Source organism: Berghia stephanieae, chromosome 4 (genome assembly GCF_034508935.2).
Source record: "Berghia stephanieae isolate SIO BIC M18660-M18661 chromosome 4, UCSD_Bste_1.3, whole genome shotgun sequence".
Classification (NCBI taxonomy): Eukaryota; Metazoa; Mollusca; class Gastropoda; order Nudibranchia; family Aeolidiidae; genus Berghia; species Berghia stephanieae.
Genome location: NC_088363.1, coordinates 5,020,208 through 5,040,286, shown reverse-complemented (window position 1 = coordinate 5,040,286; position 20,079 = coordinate 5,020,208). Strand labels below are relative to the sequence as shown.

The 20,079-nt window shown below is 36.1% G+C and overlaps 1 protein-coding gene across 1 annotated transcript in view; it reads right to left on the bottom strand.

The window, feature by feature from the left end:
• Positions 1 to 1,466: 1,466 nt before the first annotated feature.
• Positions 1,467 to 20,079, bottom strand: part of LOC144969925 (ubiquitin carboxyl-terminal hydrolase 5-like) — a 36,458-nt gene continuing 17,845 nt past the window's right edge. Inside the window, exons 8-21 of the mRNA XM_078909000.1 lie at positions 19,792 to 19,985; positions 18,477 to 18,548; positions 17,634 to 17,681; positions 16,503 to 16,554; positions 15,314 to 15,436; positions 13,291 to 13,444; positions 11,353 to 11,392; positions 9,825 to 9,947; positions 8,809 to 8,897; positions 8,003 to 8,104; positions 7,517 to 7,666; positions 6,362 to 6,501; positions 4,750 to 4,879; positions 1,467 to 2,710 (exon numbers count right to left, since the gene is read on the bottom strand). Of these exons, the coding sequence (XP_078765126.1) occupies positions 2,538 to 2,710; positions 4,750 to 4,879; positions 6,362 to 6,501; positions 7,517 to 7,666; positions 8,003 to 8,104; positions 8,809 to 8,897; positions 9,825 to 9,947; positions 11,353 to 11,392; positions 13,291 to 13,444; positions 15,314 to 15,436; positions 16,503 to 16,554; positions 17,634 to 17,681; positions 18,477 to 18,548; positions 19,792 to 19,985 (1,590 nt within the window). The 3' untranslated portion in view covers positions 1,467 to 2,537. The remainder of the gene's footprint in view (positions 2,711 to 4,749; positions 4,880 to 6,361; positions 6,502 to 7,516; positions 7,667 to 8,002; positions 8,105 to 8,808; positions 8,898 to 9,824; positions 9,948 to 11,352; positions 11,393 to 13,290; positions 13,445 to 15,313; positions 15,437 to 16,502; positions 16,555 to 17,633; positions 17,682 to 18,476; positions 18,549 to 19,791; positions 19,986 to 20,079) is intronic.

Below are 20,079 nucleotides of genomic sequence, written 5' to 3'. Positions count from 1 at the left end.
ATGTAGTAAATGTTGCTGCTCGAAGCTCGAAGAAATAAATAACAATGTGAAATTGAATGTCAGCTTCAATTTAATATATGAAAATAGATACAATGGATGTTTCGGGTTTCCCCTTTATCAACAAAACAGTATGGATGAAATACTACAGACGAATGAGATAATGTGGTTGTGGCATTGTTAAGATGACTAAACCACTACCACAGTATCTCATTCGTCTGTAGTGTTTCATTCATCCTGTTTTGTTGATATAGGGAAAACCCAAAACATCCATTTTTATCTGTTTTCGTATGTTAAATTGAAGCTTACATTCAATTTCACATTGTTATTTATGTAAATTGATTGTAAAACAATAATCATTGAACATTTGTGTGCCAGCCTGGGGGAAAAGCATGGATAACACGTTAACCGCAGGGATGCCAACCTCAAGAATCAGACACGAGTAATTCGCTTCAACAGTCGTAACGTCACTTCCCTCGTAATGACGCATGGTAACTTAGTAACTGGCTCTAAACTTATCGGAACAATAGCGGACGCCCTTATGAAATATTTCTCCGACGAGCATAAAAGTGTATCCAAAGGAGAAAAACATTATAAATCTGATCATGATTTGACTTTTACACATTCTGATCACAAGGCATATGAAAAGTTCTAGCCATCATGATAAATCAAAAGTACAAATTTTCTTAGTTTAGAACCATGATGGTCGCCATTGGTGGGCGACGTGACATCAGACTATTGAATCCAATTTGGGAGGAAAAAAAATCTGTAATCCATAACAGTCCCCAGTTCATAAGTAAAACGGTACACGGCTTTCATTGTCATGATACTGTATAAATACTTTTATTTAATCTTAAATATGCAATCAATATGTAATTTACTTTAAATGCAACCAAAAACAAAAAAATATGCTTCAACTAGAAAAGCCCTGCATGGAGGGTGCCTGAAAAGGCAAACGGAGCACAGAGAGAAAGAGGCCAAAGGGGGTTGTGGTCTCAAGACCTAGCAGACTGGATGGGGAGAAAAAACCACAGAGGCAGAATGCATGGCACAGATGAAATCCAGAAAGGAGTTCCATCGTGCTGTTTTGTAGTAGGCTACATCCAACACGGATCTGCCCCAACTCTCTCCTTACCAGTTATTTTCAGAGTTTTACCTGAATCTTCATACTCGCCCAACACAAAAATAGATTTTTCAAATGGAATAGTAACGAGTATATTCTATATTTTGTTTAGAAAAAATTATCTCTGCAACACAGGGTCCAGTTTTTATGGCTATAACTATAACAAAATGAAATCAGAATATGAAAATTGTTGGCTGCATCGTAACAAATGTGACGATTTTCCTATGGGTGGTAAGGAGAGGGTGAAAGAAGAAGATATTTTAGAAGATATTCACATCTATTCATATCGTCACTAAGTCTGTAGACGACACAAGTTTTTTTGCATTATATTTTTTTTCCACGTTAATTTGTGTATTGTTGTGCTGACGAAGGGTTTGTACCCGAAACGTCAATTGTCTGTTTTGTTCCAATACGAAGCCTCTCCATTTTCACTCTTTCGTTAGTATTTTACGATCACCGGCTTCAGGCAGCCCTACCGTTTTCTAGCTTCTGGAGAAGATCAAGTAGCATTACAGTTACGAATCCCTTGTGGAAAGCAATGGAAATGACAGTCATTTTTTCTTTAAATTTAAATCGGCCTTGTCACCCCTAGATTTAAGGAGCAGACGCATCAGATCCAGAAACAATCAATGCCCTAGAAAATAAATTTTCCATCAAATCCATGTTTTTCCCTGGCAGACACATTTTGAATAAACCCAGGCAGCACTGCCGCCATAAGATAAAGGATTGCAAATCGGAAAAGGAAAATTATACAGGACAGTCATAAAGCCGTTTGTTCCTATACCTTTTAATCTATCAACTCTTTATATCTTATTTTATTTATCTATTGATTTAGTCTCGTAACCCAGATAGAAAAATAAGCGTTTGGCCCAAGAATATGATACTGTCAATAATTCAGTCTGACCCAATTTCCGATATATGACCCTTTGTCCTATGACAGCAGAGCAGGTAAATTTATGAACCTATGACAAAAAGTCGTTTTCACAATGTTTTAGCACACAAAGATAGATCAATAAAAAATGAATTCAAAGAATTATCTAAATGGCAATATAGCTGTCCAGTTCCTTTGGGTGAAAAAATGACAGCCTTCTCAAAATGATGAAAAAATGTGAGAAAAGAGATCAAGTTTGTCTACAGTGTTCCAACACTTTAAGAAGCTGTTTCTGCCAATTTTAAAAAAATGATTTTCGGTGCCAGACCTCAATTTTGGATTTTTATTTCTTTCATCATTTCTTCCAGACACACCAACTAAAACTAAATCCTTTTCCAGTTTTTCAAAAATGTTAACTTAACATTGATTTCATTTTGTGTGTGGAAACATTACCCCAAAAAAAAAAAAATACATTTTGGCACAGCCCTGTGTATAGATTTGAATTCAATGATGACATGACCCGTCTCCATCACAGAACGTGTCAGCTCATAGTCTTTGATACAGGTACAAATAAGCCAGATCTTTTGGCGGATGTTCTGAGAGGGCAACCTTCTCATCGTTAAAGATGACCCATTTTGATCCTTTGAGAATGTGGCAGACGTAATGGCCGACGTTGGAGGAGGTGCCCATGTGACTAATGAATGCCACCAGCTTGTATTCTGGGCAAATTAAAAAGATGCATTAAAAATTACCAAAAAAAAGAAAATAAATAAATAAAAAATACAAAACAAAACATACAAAACAATGAATGGAAAATTAATGCACTAATAAAAAATAGCGTGCATGTATTCTAGGTAAATTAAAAAGATGAATTAAAAATAACCCACAAAAAAAAAACCAATGAATGTAAAATTAATGTACAATAAATAGATGAAACAGCAGCTTCAAAAAAGAACGAAACACTACCAAAAAAAAACTCTTTTGATGAAGTTGTATTCATTTCCGTACATTACTTTGCTCAGCCTACAGCTTCTCACAGCTTATGATTCAGTATGAATGAGGTTTCGATGAAAGGCGCTATATAAATATGCTTATTATTATTATTATGAACGGAAAATGATAGAGATACAAATTTCAATCATGGTGTAGAATAAAAAGACTTGATACGATACAGATTTCTGGACGGATATATATTTTTGCTACTTCATTACTGTCGCTGTCCAAGAACAAAGTTTAACAGAGGAGACCAATTCAAGATAACTGTTGACAGATACAAAACCACACCTGCCAACCTATGCTGAAAAAAAAAGAGCAGTCAAACTAATAAAAAAAAAAAGGAGGAGCCTGGGAAAAATAAATTTGGGGTAAACCTAAATTTTATTTAAAAGACTTCACTTACACGAGAAGAGTAGAGGATTGAGAGTTATCTGGTCACTAGTACCACAAATTTTAACAAGTTGCACTCACCAACATGAAAAATCAGTTTCACATTTTCGCTTTTTTTTTTTTTACTTTATTTTATTTTTTTTTGGTCAAGACATGATGGATGAAAAAAAATAAAATCGGAGTTTTCCATACCATGGCGGGTACTCACAATCACAAAGGAGAAAAAAAATCGGAGTAAATACGATATTATCGGGGGAACTTGGCATGTATGCAAAACAATCATTTGGGGTAATATTATTTTATTAATAAGACTGAGTGTTATTTTCTGTAATGTTTATTTTAAGGCTGCCTCTATTCTCACCCCCCCCCCCCCCCCCCCCCCCCGGCCGATTGGATTACCGAAAAAAACGTCGCCGGCTTTTTGCGATTGGGATTTGATTGATTTTTTTTTTTTAAATTGTGCAACTTGTGACAAGAAACGTAGCAAATTACTGCATTACAACCTTTGGATTAAACATACAACAATTGTGGACTACTTTTTATACTATTATGAAGACTAGCATCCGGGGGTGAGAATAGTCACTTCGTTATCTTAAAATATTTTCTTCTAATTGACCACTAATCAAGGGCAATAGTAGTTAAACGTACTCAAAGCGCTTGACATGGAGGGTCCCTAGCCGTCAGTAGCACTTAACATGTAGGACGAGACATGACGATATTACAATTGGTTTTCCAACCGAGTTAACGAACAGGTACTCGTTTTACACAAGAGTACAGTGAGAGAATATGAGTAAAGAACCTTTTTCGAGGACTCGACCCTGGGGCTTCAGATCTGAATGTGAGTGTCATACCACAAGACCGCATAACCAATGTAATAATCTATAATGTATTTTCAGAACAAAACAAGTGACAACATCTCCAATTCACAATCAATAACCACGCCTCTCGGACAGTCATCATAATAATGTAAACCATGGCAGTGATTGGTCAACATAGCGTACTACACAGGTTTTACTATCAATGGTATGTGTCTAAAATACCCACTGTTCTACTGCCTATTAAATAGAACCAACACAAAAAGCTATGTGTAAACTTAAACGTTTATAATATGATCAAGAAAATTGTGTGATAACTAGTAACCCATTTGGCGGTAATGTAAATGTTGCTGCTCAAAGCATACATTCAATTTCAATTGTTATTTATTCATTTGGCGGTATAAAAACAAAACAATGATCAGAGAGAGAGGAGGATTTCATTCACGTTATTGTATATAAACAAACAACTATGTTTGTACGAGCACGTGTGAAGGTGTGTAAAAAAATCCATGATTTGATTGGTCAAAAATCTAATGGGTAATCTTTAGCCAACTTACTTTCCTGGCCATCTCTGTACTTGGAGGTTTGCTGGGATGCCCCTTCACTAGGATCGTCTACTTCCATTGGCTGATTCAACTCATCGGGGTGACTGAAGATCCAATCAACTGCCCTCTCTGTGTTGTTGTCCTGTAGTTACACCATGAAAAGTTCATCAGTGTGTTAATCATTTTGTTCAGGGTTTCAAAAATTCAGGAGGAAAAAAATTTGACTGAACTTTAAAACTTGACCTTTTATATAGCGCAATATCCACTAAATGTACTCAAAGCGCTTTACAAGGGGTCCCTGACCAATAGCATTACGTAACGTGGTACGAGACATGATGCCCGTTAAGCGATATTACAATTTTTTCCGACAGAGACAACGCTGTTAACAGCCAGGCACTCATTTTACACTTGAATATGGAGAGAGTGTATTTAAAGAGTCTTTTCCAAGGACTCAACTATGCGCCGAGCGAGCAAAGCTCAAACCCAGGACCTCCCAATCCGAAAGCGAGTATCATACCACAAGAACACAAATCCGCACAATGGTGATGATGATGATGACAATATATGTGATGACTGTCACCACCCATGACTAGATTTTAAACTATCGACAGAACTGCATAATTGAAAACTTCAAATATAGTAATTCTAATGTCAATTTGTAGTAATATGACAAGGAAATTAGTAGTAGTAGTAGTAGTTGTGGTGGTAGTAGTAGTAGTAGTAGTAGTAGTAGTAGTAGTAGTAGTAGTAGTAGTAGTAGTAGTAGTAGTAGTAGTAGTAGTAGTAGTAGTAGTGTAGTAGTAGTAGTAGTAGTAGTAGTAGTAGTAGTAGTAGTAGTAGTAGTAGTAGTAGTAGTAGTAGAAGTAGTAGTAGTAGTAGTAGTAGTAGTAGTAGTAGTAGTAGTAGTAGTAGTAGTAGTAGTAGTAGTAGTAGTAGTTGTGGTGGTGATGGTAGTAGTAGTAGTAGTAGTAGTAGTAGTAGTAGTAGTAGTAGTAATAGTAGTTGTAGTAGTTGTAGTAGTAGTAGTAGTAGTAGTAGTAGTAATAGATCTTATTATGACTATTATCATCATTGTTTAATACTGAGAATTAAAAATTCATAACTTTCCATAAAATTTAGTAATTGGCCATGAAATTTGTCTAAAATTCGTAAAATTACGAAAAATTAGTAAGATTCGGCAGGCATGTATCAATGATAACAAATGATACACAACAACTATCCCAGTGCTGCCAACCCTAGCCCATGTAAATGTGTACAGTGGAGAGCCAAAATGAGTAAGATTTTGAAAAAATGTGTACAATTCTGTAAAATCGATAATTAGCACTAAATCTGATAATGGGCAATTAGACCATACTAGCAATGATATAATCAATATTTGAAATAATGAATAAGCTTACATTTTATAGATGATAAATAGTATCAACTTCCAGATCCATGTATAATTCTGATGGGTCAAGAAACATTTAGTTTTTAAGGACACCAAAAAGTGTATGAATGCTAAAAATGCTTAAATAATAGAAATGTAATTATGTGTACAATCCTCAGGAAAAAAATGTGTACAATGAATGAAAATGCGTAAAAATACGAATTTTTTACGTAAGGTTGGCACCACTGCTATCCTTACCGTAGCCTTCAATGCCTTCGTGGCCTGGTCCCTGTTAAATCCCATACTCATCAGCATGGCAAGGCCCTCCTCGTTTGCCTCGAATGGAGCCCCTCCGGTCTTGGCCTTGGAGCCTGGAGGCTCAAATGGAGCTGCAAAATCTAAGGCACACAAAAACAAAAACAACATTAAAACCAATAGTGGTATCTCAATATTTTAAAAAGCACGGTAATAACAATAATATTTATAATAATAATAATAATAATAATAATAATAATAATAATAATAATAATAATAATAATAATAATAATAATAATAATAATAATAATAATAATAATAATAATAATAATAATAAAATGATAGATGACACTTGTTTAGCGCATTTTCAAAATTATATAATTCTCAATGCACTATACATTGTTATTATTGAAAAAAACGAAATAAATCATGAGAGGCTACAAAATCATCTAAGCTTTTCAAGAGGATATAAATAATTGAAAGAAAACAAAAACCTCACCTCCATTCAAATAAATTTTTAAAAGGAAAAAAAGGATACGTAACAAAACAAAAACCCAGAAACAATACCTCACTTCCCTCTAAATAAATTAAAAAAGGGAAAAAGCAAATCTCTAGCAAAACAAAAACCCAGAAACAATACCTCACTTCCCTCTAAATAAATTAAAAAAGGGAAAAAGCAAATCTCTAGCAAAACAAAAACCCAGAAACAATACCTCACTTCCCTCTAAATAAATTAAAAAAGGGAAAAACTAATCTCTAGCAAAACAAAAACCCAGAAACAATACCTCACTTCCCTCTAAATAAATTTAAAAAGGGAAAAACAAATCTCTAGCAAAACAAAAACCCAGAAACAATACCTCACTTCCCTCTAAATAAATTTTAAAAGGACAACCAAAAAATCTGATACAAAACAAAAACATAGAAATAGCACCTCACCTCCCTTCAAATGAGTTTACAAAGGAAAAAAAAAAATCTGAAACAAAACAAAAATCCAGAAACAATATCTCACCTCCTTTCAAATAAATTTAAAAAAGAAAAAAAAAAGTTAAATATGTAACAAAACCAAACTCCAGAAACAGTACCTCACCTCCCTTCAAATAAATTTTAAAAAGAAAAAAAAAAAAAAAAAAAAGCCCACAGAAAGACAAAGCAATTTACCATGATCGTCCATGTGTTCCATGACCCAGTTCATGGCAGCCTCCACGCCAGAGTTCTTGGTGTGGAAAACGGCCCTCTTGCACGCGTCGTGTGGAAAGCCCATGTCCATCAGCTGACTGACTGTGGTAGCACAGATCTCCATGGGAGGCTCTGCGTGTAAATCCAAACAATGCTACAGTTGTACAAACACGCCTAAACCTAAATGTGTGTGTGTGTGTGTGTCTGTGTGCGTTTAAATCAGTGATGCCAATTCAGGAAGTAAAAAAGTGCTGAATTTTTTACACAAACACATTGACAACCCCTTACTGTGAGCGGAACTCCAGTAAATAAATTAATTTGAGATTTTACACTATTTTTTGTTTCTTTCTTATCATCATCATCATTATTATTACTATTGTCATTATCTTTATCATTATTATTTTCTTTTTCATTATTATTATCATTATTATTATTTTTATTATTTGTTACACCACTGGCTATCCATACCTGGAGGAGAATCTCCCGCTGGCAAAGCTTCCTCTCCAGGCACCAATCCGCGTCCCCTCAAATTGGACAAGTCAAGTTCATCTGGCATTTGTACAGACACATCTGGGGATGGAAACAATGCAATGGGCACATCAAATCTAAAGGTAGAGTGCTCTTTTAAGAAAAAATAAGAGTTCTATTATATGATTCTTTCATCTCTTTGTATACAAAGAAATGAAAAATTACGTTTATTCAACCCCTCCAAGTAAGATTATTAGATATTTTGTAACCAAATTGTACGGTATTAGTCCTTCTATTCTCCATAATTTATATCTTTCTCCTTCTGCTTGAATGACAATTTGACCCAAAACTAAAAACGTTTGATTTGTATTCATGCGCAGCAAAACATTATTTATAAAAACCAATCAGCTGTATTTTAAACCTTATTTCACACCAATAAAATGTGCAAAAAATATTCTACAATCGTTGAATAACATTTTTTATTCAACGCACTCCGCGTTCAAAGCATTATTCAACGATTTTGTATTTACTAAGAAATGATAGGGTTTTCCAATGACAGGGTGGAATAATTACCATATCTGGCCAGAATAGATATGATTCATTTCAGGCTCAAATCCCTTCTTCAGCCAACAACAAAAAAACAATAAAGACATAAATACATTACTAAATTCCATGCGAAACATTCCGTGTTTGGTATTTGTTCTCTTTTTTAAGCTGTCATATATTCATGTTTGTTTATTACTTTTTACAGTCCACAGCTTCTAGTAGCCTGGTATCCCATTTCCTGCTCGTAGTCGTAACCTTACCTAGTTTTTTGGGGACCCAGTCATCTCCGAGGGTGAATTTTCTGAGTTGCACCATTAGGAAATCAGGGAAAGAGGACAAGCGAGTGGTTCTGGGAAATAATAATAATAATAATAATATATCCTTATTGTCCCCAAAAAAGTGGCAATTTGTCATTTGGTTACACATTTATAACAATACAATATTGACATAGTCACACTCACACAAGATGCACACTAGTAACATAGTAGTTATCGTAAAAAAAAAAAAAATTTAAAAAAACAAAAAACGGCATCAACAACAACATCATCATCATCATCATCATCATCATCATAACCATCATTATCATGATACATACATAATATATTATCAAGTCAGTATGAATCAACAATTCTTGTAACAACAAATTTCCGATATTTCAAGGGATCACCAAAGCTTAAATTCCATCCATATCCATATGTGAGGCAGGCTGAGAATACCCGGGAAGATGCGGCAAGCTTCAATTTGAGATATGAGCCAAAATCGAAGATAAAGTTTAAAGTGTTTCCCAAGCCAACAATATTTAATTCAGAAAAAAATTCATAACTTGGATTCTAATAGACATAGAAAGAAAATTTAAAGTGGTAAATGATCAAAAAGATGTGGTCTACACCGCTGCATACATAACTCAATTTATGAAATTTGCACATCTTTCTGGGATTTCTCAGCCAGCCAGACATATCAGGAATCAAAAGTAAATTTGGTCTCGGTTTTCAAATGAATTAATTATAAGATGGACAACAAAAATGATCTGATGTGCATAAAGAACTATGGTGACAAAAAAAAAAAATTAAGATTTTATAAAGAGCAATATCCACTAAACATGCTCAAAGTGCTTTACAAGTGGTCCCTGGCCAACAGCAACACTTAACACATAAGACGAGACATGACGCCTGTTAGGCGATATTACAATTTTTTTCGGACAGAGACAACATTGTTAACGGCCAGGCACTCATTTAACACCTGAGCTCTATTTTTTTTTGTACAAAGAACCACTTACTTTAAAGCAGACGTTTTCCCTTGTATTGCCGAGCTATAAAAGTCCTCCACCAGCTCAGCCTCCGAGAAAGCTTTCAGGCACTCCGAGAAAGGAATGATGGGACGGACAATGTCTTTTGGATCTCTGAGGATATATATAAGGGGGCAGTTGAAACATATTGAGCAACAAAAGTAAGTCTATTTAAAAAAATAATAATATATTACTATTATTTAAAAATTTAACTCTCTTGAATTCACCATGATTGAAAATCAACCGAATTTGTTTGATTGTCCATTCATATGAACTTGAGAAAGTTAAGAAACGAAAGAAGAATCGCTAAAAAACGAAATCAAAAATATTAATCTACACTTAAATGTGGGGGTGAGGTGGCAAAGTGATTAAAGCATTACACTGTGACCCTGAAGCTCCTGAGTTCGAGCCCTGCTTCAGGACCTTTTTTTTTTTTGTTTTGGCAAGATTATTATCAACCCCCAATTTGCTCGCTTTGGACAACAAGGGTTATTCCTGTTGACATCAGACATCTGATGGAGTGTCTAGATTCCCTAATGACTAGTTGATGGCATCTAACGATGTTGCAGGGACGGGCGTAATAGGATTCAATAGTCTGATGTCACATCCGCCCAGCAATGAGCAGCTTGGTTCTAAACAAAGAAAATCGCTACTTTTTATTCTCGATACTGGCTAGAACTTTTTCACATGTCATGTGATCAAAATGTATAAAAGTCAAACCATGATCAGATTTATAATGTTCTTCTCCTCTGGATATACTTTTATGCTCGTCTGAGAAGTATTTCAAAAGGGCGTTCACCATTGTTACGATAGTTTAGAACCAGTTACTAAGATACTATGCATCATTACGAGGGAAGTGACGTCACAACTGTTGAACCCTATTATTTGTTTAAAAACTGTGACAAGAAACTTAGAAAAGTCATCACCAATGTAAAATTGCACTCAATACATATATATAAATGAAAATTAGTAATGCCACTAAAACAATTCAATGCAGCAATACCATACCTGCCAACCCATGGTAAAAAAAAATAGGATGCTTCTTCAAAAAAAAATAGGAGTCTAGGGAAAAAAATAGGGGTAAGCAATGTTAAGGGGGTAGAAACAAAACAAACAAGCTTACCCTAGGCGTAGCGGCGCAAGCATCTATAAATATAATAACCCGCAAACAACAATTGCTGAGGTGAACTGGCTGATGAATGGTATGAGGTATGATGGATGTGCCAAGGTGAGGTCTGAATAATTATGTGTAATTGTAAATGACAATACTTTCCTTCAGTCAGGGAGAAAACAAAACTGATTCTATAAATCATAAAATAATACAGGCAAGCAGGTGGCTTCCACTGATATTAAAAAAAAAAAAATTTAAAAAATATTTTGAAATTTTTATTTTTTTTATTTTCAATTGATTAATTTAAAAATCGGAGTTTCCCAAAATCCGGCGGGGAGAGGTAAAATAAAGAAAAAATCGGGGTAGATCCAATTTTATCGAGGTACTTGGTAGGTATGCAGTACTTACAGTGGCTGTTTCTTGGACTCATTGTACTTTTGGACTTCCTCTAGAAGAGACAGAAGGGGAAAACAAAAATAAATGAAGAAATAATGACTAAAGTGTGAGGAGGAAATGAAAGAAACTGGATAGACTTAGCACGAATTGAACTAGACGCCCAAGAGAAGGATGTTTGGAAGAATTTTGTTGAGCATTGAGAAATCAGTGCTGATGGTGACAAAAAGGGAAAAAGGAGGAAAATTATGAATGGTTTTATTTACGCCACATGTTTACTTCACTTCACTAACCCCCACTTTTAGAGCCATTGAGAAGATAAACTACTCTAGCTATCTTCTGGATAGTGGGGAAGCTGCACCAGTTTGTTCCACTACACATTAAATCTCTCAAAGCCAAAAAATTTGATTGAGGAAAGTGTCATTTTTTTAAAGGAGGAAATTCCTCCTCTGACCCAAAAATCGCGGATTTCTGCGGATCCGAGGAAAACCATCAGCACTGAGAAATGTTGGGGGGGGGGGTCTCTGATAACTCAGTTGGTAGAGCACTCGCTTCACATGAAAGAAGAGACAGATTGATCCCGGGTGCATTCAAGTTTGTTTCTTTTTTTTATGAGCCCCCACCCGTACAACCCCTGTTCACCCAGCAGTGATTGGGTAGCTGGGTCTGTTAGATCTGGTGGAAATTACTTTACTAAATACTAGTGTCTTATCCAAAGGGTAGCAAGCAATTGCTATTGTCCATTTCACGCTATAGAAACCAGGATAAACAACTGAAGCAAGTCTTCTACCGAGTTCTCGGGACCCTCAAATCACTGCAGTGTGGACACAAGGCACTGTGTACAAAAATGTCTTTTGTAAGATCATTCTGCAATATAGCTAGGGCACTTAAACCTGCGGAACTAATTTGTTTGTTTTTTTTAAAGTTGAGCTTTTATATAGCGCAATATCCATTTAACGTGATCAAAGCGCTTTACAAGGGATCCTGGCCAACAGCAACACTTAACATAAAGGACGAGACACGACTCCTGATAGGCGATATTGCAATTTTTCCGACATACACAAAGCTTTTAATGGTCAGGTACTCATTTTACACCTGGGTACAGTGAGACAATGTGAGTAAAGAATGTTTTCCAAGGACTCAACTATGCACTGAGCGAGGCTCGAACCCAGGACCTTCCAAATCCGAAAGCAAGTGTCATACCACAAGACCCCATAGCGCTGATTATGTCATCGAGTGATTCCAAGACTGTGCACTTCATCGGCTTAACACACAAATAACACGTCAGCGTAACAAACATATAACACTGAATTAATAAATATGTTTATATTATGGAAATGCATGCCTTTCATTCAAGATCAAAGTACACACAAACACACACTCTCTCTCTCCCTCCCCCCCCCCCCCCCCCCCTCTCTCTCTCAAACACACACACATACACATAAAGTTTGTTCAAAAAGAAGACAAAAATTAAAAATTTGTTAATGGAATATAAAAATTTGTACATAAAATAATAAACTTTGTTCACCAACCATAGAATAAATTATATGTGAGGCTGTCTGAGAAAACCCGGGAAGATGCGGCAAGCTTCGATTCGAGATACGAGCCAAAATTGAAGATAAAGTGTTTCCCATAGAAACAAATTTTATTCAGAAAAAAATTCATAACTTGGGTTCTAATAGACATAGAAAGAAAATTTAAAGTGGTAAATGATCAGAAAGATGTGGTCTATTCTACACAGATATAAGGGGATAGAAGACACAGTATGAACCCCCCTGCCCACTCTGAGAGGTCAGGAACCCTACCCAGAAATAGACGTAGAAAGAAAATATAAAGTGGTAAATGATCAGAAAGATGTGGTCTATCCTACACCACTGCATGCATAACTCAAAATTTATGAAATTTGCGCATTTTTCCGGGTTTTCTGAGCCAGCCACACATAGCTATACAAACCTTTGTTGATAACAGCATCTAGAGGTACTGGCACGGACATACAATAATCTTCACGGTGAGAGTAAGCAACCTTTTTAGACGACGTACATTGGACTCGCTCTTCTACTTCGAATCGCAGACAGTCACAAGGGTTATCTGTACCACGACTGTTTCTCTGGAATGCAAACAACAACAACCAAATAAATAATAAATTGAGATTTTTTTAGGGGCAGCTAGGCTCAGCAGTACGGTCACCAATGGATAATTAATTCCCTATCAAAATGACCACAAGCTTTGCCACAAAACACATGGAAAGGACAGTGTTCTGGCATAGCTGGCAAACTGTATATCAATCATTGTGTTGGGTAATGGAATGGTGAAGGGGAGGAGTGCTATTTATTTTCCTACTGAGCTCCCTTTCAGCGATCATTAAAAAAACCCAAAAAAAACACCTTTTTAACCTGGAATGCAAACACAACAACAACAACAAAAACAACAACAACAACCAAAAAAAGAATACATTGAGATTTTTTTAGGGGCAGCATGGCTCAGCGTTACGGTCTTTGCTTCGTACTTGAAAGGTACCGAGTACAACCTTCCGCCACTGCGCTGTGTGGCCTTGAGCAAGTCACCTCACCCAAGCTCAATTTGCAGTGCTGCACTGCGGCTGATGCCTGGGTTATTCCAGTCTTCTCTTTAAATAGACCCCACAGAAAAGTTTCCCCTATGGGATGAGTAAAGGGAATTTTAATGTTTTATTTTTCTTTATATAGCGCAATATCCACTCAATTTGCTCAAAGCGCTTTACAAGGGGTCTCTGGCCAACAGTAACACTTAACATGTAGGACGGGACATGACGCCTGTGAGGCGATATTTCAATTTTTTTCTAACAGAGACAATGCTGTCAACGGCCAGGTACTCATTTTACACCTGAGTATGGAGAGAAAATGTGAGTAAAGAGCCTTTTCCAAGGACTCAACTATGCACTGAGCGAGTGAGGCTCAAATCCAGGACCTTCCGATCCGAAAGCCAGGGTCATACAACTAGACCCCAAAGCCGCACAGGTGAAGCAGAGCGCTTGATTTTATCAAATTTTATTCTAGAAAAATATTCAAATTGGGAGGGAAAATCTAACTTTAGCCCAAAAATCCTGTGGTTTTGGATGATAGCACAAACCTGCCAACTGTTTACATTCCAAAAATATAATTGTTGCTGCTCGAAGCTCGAAGAAATAAATAACAATATGAAATGGAATGTAAGCTTCAATTCAATTACGAAAACAGATAAAATGGACTTTTCGGGTTTCCCTTTTATAAACCAACAGGATGAATGAAACACTACAGATGAATGAGATAATGTGGTGGTGGCGTTGCTAAGATGAATAAACAAAAAATTGATGGGCAGGAAAGGTTTATTCATCTTAACAACGCCACTACCACAGTATCTCATTCATCTGTAGTTTTATTCATCCTGTTTGTTGATAAACGGCTTGGTGATGATGACGTGTGGCTCGATGGTTCAGCAGTACATTGTCTCATCTTGTCATACAAAGTCAAGCAATGTTAAAAGTGGTCAATGGCTGAACGGGTGACAGTGATCATGGAATTTCTCTGCCATCTATCTGGTTTTTGACCAGTGTATGTATGTGGCGTTGAACAGAGCTAGAGCAAAGGTGGGAAACACCGCCACCAACCTCTTTAAATGGAAAATCTCACCGGGCACTGAATGCCCATGCGGTCACCCCAGACAGACCATGGACCACATCCTGTCCGAATGCTCACTGGGACCTCACTGCACCAATGCTGACCTGAGGGAATGCAACCAGACTGCCCGGGACTGGCTGACTCACTGGCGCGACAAGATATGATGATGATATGTATGTATGTTTTTATTGTTGCGTTTTTGTTATTGGCATTTGAGCTCGATGCATTCCATGATTGGTATTTTGTTCCTTTTTTTTTTAAGCTGTTGCATTCACATTTGTTTTGTTATTTTTACCGTCCAGAGCTTTTAGCAGCTAACAAGTATAACAACACTGATTTACCTCAATTAATGAAATGATGTGGAGCAAGAATTCCTGTGCGTCTTGCTGTCGCTTTGTGGAAAACTCTGGATGGCCTCTACCCACTAATGTCTTGAACATTTGTGGACGAATTCCGCTTGGAGGCTGCAAAACAACACAAAAGTAAAACTTGATTCATGAGAGGAACTAAAAAAGCGATTACTCGGGTCAACCAGTTGGAATTCTTAGCATTTGCTTTGATTTATCTGGTATAATAAATGATTAACGAAATTTCAAGGTAAAAGTTAATTTACTTTTAGGTTTTCACCAATAGTTTACAAAATTTGATGACAACATACATGAAAGAGAAAAAGAAAGAGAAAAAATGGCAAATAAAACCAACGAAACAAGATGGTAATACTAATAATCATCACCAAAATCGTGGCTTATCCCTCCAGGACAAGGTCTCTGCAACTGCTAACTGTAACAAGCTTCAGTCCTTCGCATTCCTTCCACATTCAGTAACGGGCTTATTCATCCATTTCTGATGCCTTGTGACCACATATTCTCCTTGGTTTTCCTCTCGCCCTTTTACCCTCCACAATACCATTTATAAAAGTTTTTTTTAAGGGTGTCATAGTTTCTGTATCATCTTGATTTTATTAGATACAGCTCCTTAATACCCAGGGACTCTTTCACGTATTGGTTAGTTTCCTTTGCAGTCCAAGGAATGCAGAGAATACTAATAATAGTGTTACAACAAAAAAGATTTAGCAACTTGGATTTTTTTCCACCTACTACCATCATCATCCTCATCATCATCTTATCAATATCATTTCTTACCAACATCTATTGTTGTCTCGTATTTCCGTAATGATGATTACCGTTTGCATGACCAAACTCAGAACAATGTGATACATAAAATGATTTCGCTTGTTTGATTAACTAACTCAATCCTAGAGATTTTTGCCACTTTTCAAAATTGGAAAACATTTTTTTTGTTAAAAATGGGCATGAACATGGATATTTTTATTCAACTACCATCAACATGTAAAAATTAAAAACATTAGCTTTGAAAATAGCCAATAATTTGTCTCAGAAAAAAATGTAATAAATAGTCATGGGGGGAAAGTAACCCGGGTAAACAACGGATATAGTCGGTGTTAGGATTGAGTGAGTTAATAAAGTTCATATTACTTTACTTGAACTTTCACACAATACAAGAGCTTACAGGAATATAAGTAGGTCCTGAACCCTCTGTTTGTTTACTCTCTGCTGTTTGCCTGTTAATAAAAAAAAAAAAATATATGACAAAATGTTATTGAAATGTTGAGAAAACGTACAAAACCATATCCAAACAAGTCCATTATTTTGATTTTTTAACACTTTTAGTCACAACTGTCAAGCTAAAAGCTTGATTTTTTAATTATTTTCTTTTCTCATGAACAGTATCATCGTTTCTATATGAAAAAAATTCAAATTGATTCTTCTATAAACTAGTCAATTATTTTGATTATTTAAAGAGTTTTACAAAGCTTGAGATACTTTGAGATAATTTTAGCTTTGGTCACACCTAACAAACCAAAACCCCAGTAGAACAGTATGAAACTGTTAAATAATCAGGATTTCAACTTAAAAAACCATTACTTTTTTCCAAAGCAAAAAAGCATGCATTTATTTTTTTTTTTGTTCTTCTCACGAATAGTTTAATCATTTCTCTTTCAAAAAATTCAATTTGATTCTTCAGTGACCTAGTCAATTATTTTGACTTTTAAAAGATGTTTAAAGTGCTCGAGATACTTTTAGTTTTCATCACAGTTGACAACCCATAACGCCAGTAGAACAGTATCAGTCTGTCATGCGGCTATGTGGTTTTGTGATATGACACTCGCTTTGGAATCAGAAGGTCCTGAGTTCAAGCCTCGCTCGGCGCATAGTTGAGTCCTAGGAAAAGGCTCTTTACTCACATTATGTCACCGTACTCGGGTGTAAAATGAGTACCTGGCCGTTAACAGCATTGTCTATGTCGGGAAAAATTGTAATATTGCCTAACAGGCGTTGTGTCTCATTCTACATGTTACGTGTTAGCTGTTGATCAGGGAACAAAGCACTTTGAATTCGTCCAAACCGACTTCCATCTCGTATATGCAGCTCTGTCCGAAGTCAGGGACTCTACTTAAAAGGGTTGCTGGGACTTATTTCGGCTCGAAACGGGGGCACCGTCTATTATGTACTTGAGAGGGGTATCCCCATTCCCTCTCTCTTTGATCTTATTCAGTATGAAGGCGTGTGTCATACCATAAATCAGCAGCAACAGACTATAATATAATATATCAAACACACTTTCATGCAAACAACTTACACAGGTATGGAGTATGCACCAGACAGAAGACCACTACTGAGTTTGATCCTGAAGAAAATAAACAAATACTAAAATAAACAAAGTATTAAATGAGTTTGACCCTGAAAAAAAAAAAAAAAAATTCTAAAATAAACAAAGTATTAAATGAGTTAGACCCTGAAAAAAAAAAAAACAAATTATAAAATAAACAAAGTATGAAATGAGTTTGACCCGGAAAAAAATAAACAAATACTAAAATAAACAAAGTATTAAATATATATATATATTATTTTTTTTTACGCCCTTTTGCACGACATCTTTAAATGCAGATGACTAGACATTCCATGAAGGAATACAGATAACCCATCAAACAAACGTAGTCTGATGTCAACAGGAATCACCCATGATGTACACAAAGTGAACAAATTGGGGTTAATAATAATATAATCTTGCCCAAGGAAAAAGAAAAATGAAAATGCCTGAAGCGAGGCTTGAACTGGAGCCTTTCAGGTCACAGTGCAATGCCTTTACCACTTGGCCACCTCCACCTCCTACCCCTCATATACATATATATATATATATATATTATATATATATATATATATATATATATATATATATATATATTATATATATATATATATATATATATATATATATATATATATATATATATATAGTCTGATCAGTGACAAGATGGGTGACTGTTTAGTTTTTTTTTACCTTAACCTTTCCATCGTGATGACATTTCCTAGAGAAAAAACAAGCAATAAAAAAACTTGTGTGGAATCAGCTGAAAAAAACTATACTTGCAACACATCAACACCCAAACTAAAACACACCAACGCACAAAAATTAACTTACATTTGTGTATTGAAGTCTGAAGTAGGGTCTCTTGGAGCTGAATTAACAATCTGATCAGCTTTGCTAAGATACCTGCATTGAAAACAAAAATACTTATGAATTCTTGAGCTTTTTTTAGAGCTGGATAGTAAGTAAGTGATATTCATTTTGGTTCATTATATTTTTACAGTCTTCAGCTTCTAGAAGCTTAGTATCACTTTTACTTGAAAACTCATATTTTCTTTTTAATAAACATCACTTGAGCTTTTATATAGAGTAATATACACTAAACATGCTCAAAGTGCTTTAAAAAAAGGGTGCCTGACCAACAGCAACACGTAACATGTAGAACGAGACATGACGCCAGTTAGGCGATATTACAGTTTTTTTTTCGACAGACAACACTGTTGACGCTGTAGACCTGCCAAAGACGACAAACAAAAAGTCGGTATTTTTCTTTCTTTATTTTTTTTTCAAAAATCAGAATTCAAAGAAAATGTATTGACCCAAAATACATGTTTCCTATTCTGATTTATATGAATCAAAAGAGAGTCAGCAGTTGAGATATATATATATATATTTTTTTTTTTTTTTGAATACCTGCAGGTGTTCAGCAGAATATAAAACACCATTTTTTTTCTTCTCATCTTTTGTTCCATATATCAGTGCGGCTCTGTGGTCTTGTAGTATGACACTCGCACTCGCATTCGGACTGGAAGATCCTGGGTTCGAGCCTCGCTCAGTGCATAGTTGAGTCCTTGGAAAAATGTTGATTTCACGCATCATCATAAGCAACAAGCTCCCCCACCCCCCGCTCCCAACCCACACAGTATAATAAATAAAATTTTAAAAAAAAAAAAATTCCCTTTATTCATCCCCAAGGGGAAATTTGTCTTAAGGGTATATTCCAAGGGAAGACTGGAATAACCCAGGCATCAGCCGCAGAGCAGCGCCGCAAAGTGAGCTAGGGCTCAAGGCCAAGACAACGCAACGGGGGTGATTGAACAAGGGACCTTTCGGGTACTTACTTACTTACGAACCAGCGACCACCGGAGCTCTAGCCCTTCGGTCTTGTGCCATGACGTAGAGGTTAGACGTCTTTTGTAGTTGTTCCAGGTGACTATAAAGTGTGTTACTGATGCTTGGATTTGGTGGGAGGAAGCAAAGACCGTACCACTGAGCCACGCTGTTTTATTTTTAACACATCATCGTATTTCCTAACAGTAAAAAAATTCCCACCTTTTCTGGAAGTCTGGCATATGGAAGAGCACCTGCATGACAGAGTTCATGTAGCAAAGTGGCCTATCAGCATTAAACTAGACGGAATAATTCCCACCTTTTCTGGAAGTCTGGCATATGGAAGAGCACCTGCATGATAGAGTTCATGTAGCAGCTGTTTCCCAGGTTCCGCATTCCCGTGAAGCCTGGCCCGTGCACGGGAGTGAGAGCACTGCCCGCCTCCTGTATGACGTCCCATTCCCCAATCTTCTGGTTAATGTCAATCTCCAACTCTGTCATCGTTTTGTCAGTCTGGAATATCAAATTCATTTTCAAATTTAAATAAGTTTAATTCACACATTAACGTGAGCTGTTATATAGCCCAATATATCCACTAAACATGCTA